The 11,932-nt window shown below is 31.3% G+C and overlaps 1 protein-coding gene across 1 annotated transcript; it reads right to left on the bottom strand.

The window, feature by feature from the left end:
- Positions 1-1,971: 1,971 nt before the first annotated feature.
- On the bottom strand, positions 1,972-3,305 carry LOC107811531 (F-box protein At2g27310-like). Its single transcript, XM_016636489.2, has one exon. The coding sequence runs from the start codon at positions 3,238-3,240 to the stop codon at positions 2,182-2,184; it is 1,059 nt and encodes a 352-aa protein (XP_016491975.2). The 5' UTR covers positions 3,241-3,305; the 3' UTR covers positions 1,972-2,181.
- Positions 3,306-11,932: the final 8,627 nt, after the last annotated feature.

Genomic DNA, 11,932 nt, shown 5'->3' on the forward strand with positions numbered 1-11,932 from the left:
AAAAAAAAGTTATACATATGTAAAACTTTTAATTCCCTTAACATATAAAAAATATAGATTCAAATCTTAAGTGTAACCTTATTCTTTTCTTTTTTTTTAATATCCTTGTCAGAATTCCTAATTTCGTTACTGACTATTGCAATTATTAGCCTTTCAAGTTATGGCAAGAGTTTAAGTCCCGTTTGGTCATATATTTTGTCAAGTTTTTTTTTAAAAAAAAATTGGCAAAACATGTTTGTTTATAGATTTTATTCATGTTTTGACAGATTTTGAAAACAAAATTTTTAAATCCCAAAACTAGCTCTAGACATGTTTTTGACCCAAAATATTACTGTTTGATTTTTTAACAATTATGAAAATTACTCCAAACTTTTGTATTTTATAAAATAAAATAAAAATCACCATCTATTATGACCCAACTAATCGACCAGCCAATTACTATCATTTTCTTTTGGACTGATGGATCTTGTAATATTATTGTAATTTGACAAATTATAGGCTAATAATTGTGTTATTAGCAGTTGATATTAAAATATCATATTATGACTTCAGGATAGTGTATTATGTAGTTCATTATAAAAATGATAATTTTGTGCCAAACTTATTTATGTTCAGGACTATGATTTGTGATAATGATAATGAATGGCATCGATGAAAGTTTTGTATATACATGATTAGAAAGTTTGTTTGTTTGGTATTGTTGAATATTTTTGATAGTTTCTAGAACTTATGGGTATAAGTCACATTTCATATTTTTTTTCAAAAAAAAAAAAGTGAAATATGTTTTGAATAACTATGACCACACAGATTTTCATCTTCAAACCAAACTTTATCCAAATCGAATTTTTTAAATCAAATTTGAAAATTTATGACCAAACACTAGCTAAATCTCATCGAATATTACTCTTACTTTTGATTAATGATAATGTTAAAACTTTGAGATATGGAAAGCCATGACAAATATATAGACCAATAATTGGGGCCTGTTTTGTTTGTACAGTTTTGTTTTGTTGAATTGGTTTAAGGTTGATAGTAAATTTCTTTTCTTATTAAGTTTATCACATCAGATAATTATCAGTATCCAAGTTAAACGCGAAATGTTCAAATAAAAGTGATTAATTTTTAAAAATTAAACAATCACAGTCATATTTATACTCAAATTATCAAAATAAAATATCAAGGCACTTACCAAAACTAAACAAACCATTAAATATATATAAAGAAGTCAAATAACGTTAGGTAACATATTGTCTTTTTCAAAGGACTTTTGATTGGGTTATGGTGCCAACCAGTCTCACCAAATAAGGAAGGCTTAGTACAAGATAATGCAATAGTTGGTAAAGAAACACAAACATCGTAAATTATCACATTATAATTAATTATTGAATAGCTTAATCGAAAACTCACGAATTGATGCATCGTTGTGTTATATATATCCTTGCACTTATTTATCAAGCTAAATAGAATTAGGTTTGGCTTCTAATCAAAATTTAATGATTGAAAAATCACTTTTTCAAAACATTAGCACACAAAGGTGTGATCTAATTACATCTCCAACAAGCTTTTCTATGACTATAGTTAATGAAGTTTCTAGGGATTGTGATATTCCCAATCGGAGAAGCCGGGATTTGAACATTAAGGGCTCGTGATTTAAATCTTTTTAGTTACTGAATTCTAGATTAATAATTTGTACATATTTATTAAATTTCTTAAGACAAATATATGGTTTGGACTAAAGCTACTGATTCGACTTAACAATAGGTTCTACTCTCCCTCCGCCTCTGTTCCCAATTGGTTTGTAATTGAAACTCGGGATTTCTTTACATTATGAATAAAATGCAAAGTTTCGATGAACAAAAAAATATGTAATTTAGTCGTCAATAAAATGATATAAAAATCATAAAATATTATATTAGAGTTCAGACCCAATAAACACACAAAACAATGGTGGGTGCAATGAGTCACGATATATAAAAAAAATAACATCTCTATTTGTTTATTGATTAAGGATTAATAACAATATTGAATTAATTATGCCTTAATAGAAGATTTTCATGCTATGATTCATTATGTATCAATGAATAAAGAAAAAACAAATGTTACAATAAGATTGTAATTTTCGCTCTTTATTCAGAAAAAATTAATATAATAACTTTAAATTCTCATTCTTTTTTCCTATTTCTAACTAAAATAACTACCATTACTTCTTGAACCTAACACAATCAAAGTCCAAAAAGAAATAAAAATTGTAATCCCACTAAATATACACACCATATCTAATCTTTTTTCTCTCCTTTGTTTCCTTTCCCTCCATAATTTCCTTAATTCCAAAAATTTCTCATACCTTTCTTTTTCTTCTCCTTCTTTTCCCTTCTTCCTTCCTCCTTCCATAGCCTCTTGTACAATTACCAAACTATCCTTCCCACATAAAACTTTCCCATCCATGTCCTCTACTTGCATGCTCACTTCCCTCACGTGCAACTCACCTCCTTCCTTCCCTTCGCACGTGACTACTATTCCACACTGCACCAACCCTCCTCCGTCGCCGGCGTCGGCGCCAGAAGCCATCACCGTCGAATACCGAACCTTCAATTCTCCGGTTAACCAATGTCGCCGGACGGATACCGGCTGCAAACTCGACATATTCACAGCTCGATTTTTCTTTGGATCAATTAAAATCCAGCTCAATTTCATATTCTCCTGTAAACGTAATTTGCAAGTTCCGTCATCGCTGTCGAATTTTACCGGCGTCGTTATCGTCTCTTTATGACCCAAAAGGTCAACTCTAAGCGGCGAACTCATAAACCAATTACTTTTCGTCTCTGTTTTCACTACTTTTGAGTATAATAAATTTTCCTCAAAGTGAATATCAACAGCTGATATCAACTCCGGTGTTAAAAAATTTCGGTATTCGGTACGACATATATTAGTATTATTATGGTGGAGGATGGCGGGAAAGGAGTCGGAGAAAAATGACCGGTGACCGGAGGGGAAGGTGGAGATGGCGTTTTGGACTAGAGGGTTAGAGGTAGATGGCCAATAAGAGTTGCAAATATTTTTCCAGAGAATATCATCGGAACAGAGATTTTTAAGTTGTGAAGAAGCGAAACTGGTGGAAATAAGAGTTGGGCCGTCGAGTTTGGTTAAGATTAGGGTTTGTATGATGTCGGGATGGACGGCAGTGATCGCCGTCCTTCCGCCGTCGTCAGCCGTGGTGGTGGTGGTGGAACAAGATGACATGAGAATATGTTAACTAACTGTATAATATTTTGCTTTTGTTGTAGTGAAAAATAATGCAAGATTTTGGAGTTTGAATGGAGGTTTTATATAGGGGTTATGACAAGGCTTTAATCGTGTATTTATTTAATAAAAGAAGAAAACAAAATGAGTAGTCAAAACCGGCATCTTAACACGTATAAAGGTCTTTATCCATTTATTTTCCACAAAAGTGTTATAAATATCTACGTGTGAACTATTTGGCATATGGAAATTATTAAAAATATTTTAAATGCGCAATATTTATCCAAGAGCCAATAAAAGTGAAAGAATAATCGTTTGTCTTTTCTATAAAATCTGAATATCTCCGTAAAAAGATCTTCTAATTTTATTAGATTTAAGAAAAAATAGAGTGAATTTTGCTTTCAAAATGATTATCCTATTACAAGAATTATAAACGAAGGCGTACTTTTTTGTTTAATATTTAGTATCCGAAGTTCAGTTGCTTGATAAATTCGAGTTTGCGCGGGATTGACTCACTAGAAAGTAAAGCGCTCTTCAACAATTAAGTTTTTTATTCTCAAAGTCAAAACTCGAAGCCGAGATATTATTACAAGTAAATTAAGACTAATTAAGTCTGCAATTAAAAATAACACATATATATTTGAAAGGAAGAAGTGTGTGATTATTGGATAACTATTTGGGAGAAGACATAACAATTTTTCTGCGGATAAAATGTGCTTATATAAATATTAGGTGCTGGTAAATATTTGAACTTTTTTTACTTTTAGCCCGCGCCAAAAACTATTTGTATTTGGTAACCGAAAAAGTACATAAAATTTAAATAAGTTTTATATATAACATACAAACGCATATATATACAAAAATATAGTATATTTTTAGGCTATATTTTAAGAGCGGCTATATAATGTTATTTTTCCTAAATATTTATTCCCAATCCATCCTTTGTTTTTGGGGTATACTTTCATCAATGAGAAGATCAAATTGTTGCACGAAGGGCCACTTACAACAAGTTGAGGACGGCTTTTGGGTCCACAAAAGCTTTTTGAATATTCAAGTCAAGCTTAAGATAGGATTTTAGAACAATTTGAGAATCAATATCTCGATAAATATTTTGACTTCTACGCTTTGAAAATTCCAGAGCAATTTGTTTATTATCAATATAAATAACGTTTACGTCACCAAATTATTTAAATGCCGACTACAAGTAATTATTTCTAGTGAGCTTCAATCACTAACCTGAATAAAAGAGGTACAAAATCTATTGGAAACGATCAAAGTACACTAAGCATTTAAAAGTATTTAAGTTATCATTTACTCATACCCTAACTTATTTGTGTAATGAAGCTTTGTTATTTATAAGTGAAATCAGGATTTTAACCTTATGAGTTTTGAATTTTAGAATACGATTTCATATGTTAGCGATCGAGTTTTAAATTTAATATTTGTACGTATTTAATGAATTCTAAACACCAAATATATCGTTTGAGCAAAAGCTACTGGATTCGGTCGAACTCGTAGCTCGACTAGGACCTCCGCCCTAGTTGTTATCAGGGGCGAATCCGGCCCTTTGGCACCTGGTTCAACTGAACCCAGTACTTTCAGTATGGAAAAAATCTACTATAATTATAACATATAGTAGATATATATGAACCCATAACTTAAAAAATATAAAACCCATAAAATTTAAATTTTATATCCGTCTCTAGTTGTTATTTCATATTAACTAAAATATTGAAAAGGGATGTTTGTGTAATTCTAATTTATTCCTAGATATTTATTCGACAATTTGCTAATTTCTTTTTGAAAACCAAAATGAAGAAATGACTTAGAAGCCGTAACGGCTGTCCTTATCAAATTAGTTGGATACAAATTGCAAAACTAGCAAGGGAATGGAAGAAGAAAAAAAAAGAGAGAGGGAGCTGAATTCTAGAAATCTATGAGGAGTCAAATATGGGGGCAGCAGATTTTTTTATTTATTTATTTATTTTTAAATATGGGGGCAGCTAAATCTTACATAAGCTTTTATAATATCAATCTCTTAACTGACCTTATCTATATCATGCAATTCAAAATGGTATCCGTATAAGGATGGCCAGCAATCTTGTCACAAAAAGTTCCACATTTTATTTTAGAATTCTATAATTAATTGTCTAGACAAAATCTTGACACAAATAGGTTTAAGATTCTGACTATTAAGTGATGAAATAACTTACATATTATCAATTAAATGTGTGAAAATATTAAAACAAATTAAGCAGAAAATAAAAATAATTGTGATAATTATTTTAAGTTACATTAAATGTATAAACCTGACATATTATTGTACGGTACAGCTGAATACTCTATTAGAGTAGTTATTGGAGTACTTAATTATATTCTAATGGTGAAAGAATACATCACAATTAAGGTTTTCTTCCTTTTCTTTTCTTTTTTAATAAACCATTTGGAGTACTGGAGAGAGAAATGAAACCTTGCACCTAAAGTTTAAAAGATAAGGATATATATGGTCAAGCAAAATGTTTTTAAAAAAAAAGAGGTGCTGTGTTTTTCCTTTTCAATTAAAAACGTGTTAGATTTAAAATTAGTTTGTTATTTTGTTTGCTTTACAAATTAAAGCTGACTATTTTGTAACTAAACGAAACTTCACTGGTAAAGATGCGAGAAATTAGAAGCACATCAATCTAGAATTAGAGACTATTTAAAAAGTATTTTGTTCTAGAACAAACATGTCTTAATAAAATTAGAAAATATGAACTAAATATAGTCACGTTCAGATAATGTTAAGCAAATAAAATAGATTAGGAAATACAATAATTAAAATTATAAAGAAATAAAGGGTACCTTGCCGGAAACTAAATCTACTGTAATTACTATGTGAATTTTAGCATGAAAAGCTGGAATTCTGTGGATTATTTGTCATTAAAGGAGAGTGTCTTATCCATTAACCCAAATGTTTGTCTCCAAATTATGAATCAACTTTATATTATTTTTTTAAAACACAGAATACCTTGGCTAATTAACTGGACATCAATCCAGGCTAATTGACTGGACATTTAAAACACAGAATACCTTGGCCGACCCTGCACGGAGAAGTTAATGTTATTTAATCTTTTTATTTTGTACCCTTTGCTTTCTACTTGTATGTGTATGTCATCCATTTAGGTCAAACACATAAAATTAAACAACAACTTTATAAGATATTAAAATTAGTCTTTGGTAATTTTGGATCTTGTTATACAAGTAGAATCATAGATAAGTTGATATGTAGTTTATGTGGCATACATTTTTGAGACTTCACAAACGAGTTGAATTATATTATAAGGCAATTAATAATTATTATAATGTCGTAATTCATTCATACATCGAGTTCTTGGAATGATAAACTTTTTAGTAAGGAGCACTTTTTCTAGTTATCATATCATGGCTTGCGATCGTTCACAATTTTTTTAAGGTTTGGTCTATGTTTTGAAGACCGACTAATTTGGATCGATGCTGGAGAGTTCTATCTTGGGGATAAAATATTCCTTATCAAAAGTGACTAACCGCACAAAGACTTGAACCTTAAATTTTTAATTAGTAATAAAAAAGTACTTATCATTCCAACACGATTTACCGGTGCGATCAATCACAGTTGGGCTGTAATGTTGGTGTCTTGTTAGATGTATAGGACTAAATCTAATTTCTTGAAAATCTTCATACTCAATTAAACTTAGTCATAACTCATAAAAATAAAATAGCTGGATAGCAACAAAGGTAATAGAACAAGATAGCTGTCAAGATTAAAGAATAATTTGGTTTAGACCTTTCTGTAAAAAAAAATTAAAAATGAACAATAATAACAAAGTTTTTAACTATAGCGGTATAAAACCATAAAGCTCCCAACTAGTTAACTTTTGGGCATAATATGCATCACATCAATTGGAGTTTTGACATTAACACATATCCACTTTAAAAGATTGGTAAGAGATGACTTTGATTGGTAACCAAAATTTAGCAAAAGTTTATACTTTCAATTTGTGGAAAAACATTATAAGTACACCTTTTTGGTATTTACATCTATATAGAAGGAGAAAAAGTTACTATATGATGAGAATTAGATAGGATACTTTAGTTAAGACTTGGACAAAATGCAAAATATTATTAGACTCGAAATACAAATATCATTAGTGTTACAGAGATAAATTTGAAGTAGAAGTTCAAAATTCTATCTCTTTCTCCTTAAACAGCGTTATATACTTGTGTTAAATCCTTGAATACTACGGGGTACTATATAGTGTTTTAATTTCTATTAAACTTAGCTTGAAAGGCGAACTGTATTTAGTTTTCACCTCCCTTGATAATTGATTAGTATATAATTCTGTACTGTAACTTTGATTTGTTTTCTGATTATTATTTGTAATTCTCCGTGATAAAAAAAATGCTTCTCGAATTAAGTTAGAAAAAATATATATTTACTGCAAAAACATGGAAGGCTCATGAATGCAGGACACGTATACTATGACGAGAGAAAATTAATCCTACATCAAAATCATACTCCAAGATTAAAATGTTACACCAAGTTCCAAAAACTGGGATTCCCCAAAAATTAATTAATGACAAAAGGTACGTGGCTACAGAGCAAATTATACGAACATATTTGGTGATCATAGTATTAGACTATTAGGGGTCGTTTGGTAGCGTGTATAAGAATAATTTTAAATAAAGTATATTAATAATGTAAGAATTAATAATTAAGGATTAATTATGTTAATATTAGTTATATTAAGATTATTTTTTATGGTTGTTTGATATAGTATATTAAAAATAACATATATTATATAATCTTTAAGAAAATTATTTGTTTACAAAAATACCTTTCACATTCTTTGAGGGACTTCAAGGACAAATTTATCTTTAACTATGCTTATGCATGTATTACTAATCTTGGTATTGATAATATCATGATTTGCTATGTATTAGTTATGCATAGTATAATATCAAATAAAATATATATTTATTAGTTATACATAAGTTGAAAAAATATACCTAAAAAATTAATAATATCAAAACTACTACATACATTATTTTCTCTAATTCATCTATCAAACGGCCCCTTAATTCCTACATAGGACACATGTCTAGAATAATTAACAAGGAGGTGTGACGGTACAAGCTTAATTCGACAACCCAAAGGTTCAGGCAAATCCAGCACGGATTTTGCTCACCTCCTGTACAGAATCTCTCTATTTCTATTCATGCATATTTAATTTAATGATACTTGTCCTCTTTCGAATTTAAGGGCCAAGGTTTATTTAGAGTAAATCTTGGTTAAATTAAATATTTTTTTGCTGGGTTAGAATAAAAATAATTTTTTTTTTGCACATTTTTTTTTCGTTCTGATTGGACAGACAAAATTAGTTAGTCAGAGAGAAAAATATTTTCTTACCAAAATTAAAACTAAAAAATTCTATATTTTTTCATTTATCCTCTTTCAGATTTATGGGCCAGGTTTATTTAGAGTAAACTATGGTTAGAAACTATGATAAAGTAAACATTCTCTTGTTGGATTAGGCTTTAATTGGAAAGAGAAGATAGCTATCCGAAAATTTTGCTGAGAATTTCATTCTGATTGGAAAAATATTTTCTAACCCAGCAAAAGAATTTTCAAAAGATTAGGCTTTAACCATAGTTTCTAACTATAGTTTACTCTAAATAAACCCTGGCCCATAGATCTGAAAGAGGACAAATGAAAAAATATAGGATTTTTTAGTTTTAATCTTGGTAAGAAAATATTCTTCATCTCTGACTAACTAATTTTGTCTGCCCTATCAGAACGAAAAAAAAAAATGTGCAAAAGAAAATTATTTTCATTCTAACCCAGCAAAAGAATGTTTAGTTTAACCAAGATTTACTCTAAATAAACCTTGGCCCTTAGATCCGAAAGAGGACAAGTGTCGTTAAATTAAATGTGCATTGATAGAAATGGATAGATTATGTACGGGAGGTGAGCCAAATCCAACACTAACTACAAAGCCACTGACCTCCATAAATAAAAGTATAAATAAAATAAAAATATTACCATAGATTTGATTAGAAGAACATTATATTAAAGATGATATTATCTTAAAGATGTTATTTCAGATAATTATAAAAAATTTACACCTAGCAAGGCCTCTCTTTTTAGGCCCCTTTTGGCCACAAATTTTGTCAAGTTTTTTCCAAAAACTTTTGACAAAACCTGTTTAATTATAGATTTTATCCAAATTTTGACAGATTTTGAAAACAAAATTCCCAAATTTCAAAACTAGCTCTACATCTGTTTTTGGCCCAAAATATTACTTTTGTATTTTTTAACAATTATAAAAATTACCCTAAACTTTTATATTTTATAAAAAAACGCACCACCTATTTTGACTCAACTAATCCACGAGCTAGTTACTATCATTTTTTTTGGACTGATGGATCTTGTAATATTATTGTAATTTGACGAATTGTAGTAGCTAGTGATTGTGTTATTAGCAATTGATATTAAAATATCAGGTTATGGTTTTAAGATAGCGTATTATGTAGTTCATTATAAAAATGATGATTTTGTGCCAAACTTATCTATGGGGAGGACTATGGTTTGTGATAATGATAATGAATGGCATCGATGAAGGTTCTGCATATGCAGGATTAGCAAGTTTGTTTGTTTGGTATTGTTGGGTATTTTTGATTATTTTTAGAACTTATGGATATAAGTCACCTCTCAAGTTTTTTCCAAAAAAAAAGTGAAATATGTTTTTAAAAATGATGTCCAAACATATTTTCCTCTTCAAAGCAAACTTCAGCCAAATTAAAAATTTTAAAATAAATTTAGGAATTTATGGTCAAATGCTAGCTTAATTTCTCTTCAATACAGCGAAATACTAGATAAAAATGATGACGAGACCACTATGCTTTAAGAATTAGCGAGTAATTTCATTTATACTATATTTTGGTTGGGATGAAAACATGACATACTAGAGGAGTGAACATTGTGGAGCTTTTTCCCTTTTAGAAAAAGGAGTTAGGAGTTGCGAGCTTTTTCATTTCGGTTTAGCGATCAATAAAGTGGGTGAAATTTTGAAGTCTTAGGTTCAAATTTCGGCGAAAGCAAAAATATTAGTAGGTAATTTCTTTCTATCTGTCCAATTCTAGGTGGACATGATTACATGCATGATACCAATTCCTGATAGAAGGTGATATGTATCCCGTGAAATTAGTCGAGGTACGCACAACATTACCCAGATATTTCTCTAGTGGAAAAAGGAGAAAGTAAAAATAAGAAATTGGATAGGCATCAATGTCAACTTCTTCAATTCGTGAAAAGTGGATAGGAAGAGTCTTAGCTCGCAGTTATACTTCTCTTTCATTGCACAAAATTAGCTGAAACAAATCTGTATACGGTCAAAATCGATTCGAGTCGGTCGTACGGACTGATCAAGACGATAATGTTTTGATCAAAGGATATCTGCATGACAAGCTCGGTCAAGGTCCGAAGTAAGGGCGGCAAGCTTCGAGCTCTAAGACCGATCAATGACAAGCTCGATATCATTATCGAGCTCATATTCAAATCGAACTACGAGGCAAAGCGGAGATTATCGAAGATGCATAGACCGACCAACATTCACCCCGAATATCGAGACCCCAAGTCAGAATCGAGCTCGGACCAAGGCCGAGGGCTCGATCCAACACCGAGCTCGAGCCAGTATCGAGCTCGCATATTAGGGGCCGTTGCAACCGCACTATGGGAGAGAATTTTGGCGGAAATCGAGGAAAAGACAATACATCATGGGCTCTCCACTACGTATTTTTTATTGTATATAAAGTAGGATCCCTCTACTATAAGAGGAACTGCAACAAAAGATCACGGGGAAGGATGAAAAGAGATCCCCTTGTGCTTGTTTTACTCATTCTTTTTGCTTACTATTTTCATTCTCATAGTCAAGAATACACATATTTCTATTTTTCTACACGATTTGTATCAAATTGTATCGTATATCCTTAGAACCATACACAAATCTAACGTTATCCGATTTTTTGGGTAAACAGTTTGGCGCCCACCGTGGGGCTAAGGGTAACAGTGGTTGTTTGATACAAATCTGCAATACACACCAGTTTACAACTTCAGATCAACAATGGCAAACCCTCGATTGATAGCTTTGCCTATCGACCATGAAGCCGGCCTTCAAGATGAAGTCAACGACTTGACACCCAGGGACGGAAGGTGAATTAACGATGTCACCGAAGCTCGAGTCGAAGTACCGCTAGATGTCAATTCACAAGTGGATCTTGAGGCGAACCAACGTTCCGAACCGGAAAAAAGCATTCAGGGCGGTACTCGATCCGTAGCTCGAGACACCAATAATGCGGAGGAGATCGGAGTCAACTTACGGATGATATTCGAGATGTTGCAAGTCCAGCAAATAGCGATAGCTCAGTTGCAGAGCCAAACTCAAGAACAAAGCAGGCCGGAGCCCAATCCGATTCGAGAAATCACCCACAGAACGGAACCAGTCATAGTGAAGTCAAATGAGCCAGAATCGGGGACTACTCCCAAAATTACTAAATTGCTCGAGGAACTCACAAAACGAGTCGAAGCCAACGATAAAAAAGTAGAAACATATAACTCCAGGGTCGATCAGATCCCGGGAGCTCCACCAATGATAAAAGGGCTAGATTTAAAGAAATT

This window comes from Nicotiana tabacum, chromosome 9, assembly GCF_000715075.1.
Source record: "Nicotiana tabacum cultivar K326 chromosome 9, ASM71507v2, whole genome shotgun sequence".
Taxonomy (NCBI): Eukaryota; Viridiplantae; Streptophyta; class Magnoliopsida; order Solanales; family Solanaceae; genus Nicotiana; species Nicotiana tabacum.

What these genes read in the sequence shown, in the direction of transcription:
- LOC107811531 (XM_016636489.2), bottom strand. Translation starts at nt 3,240, where the DNA reads ATGTCATCTTGTTCCACCACCACCACCACGGCTGACGACGGCGGAAGG.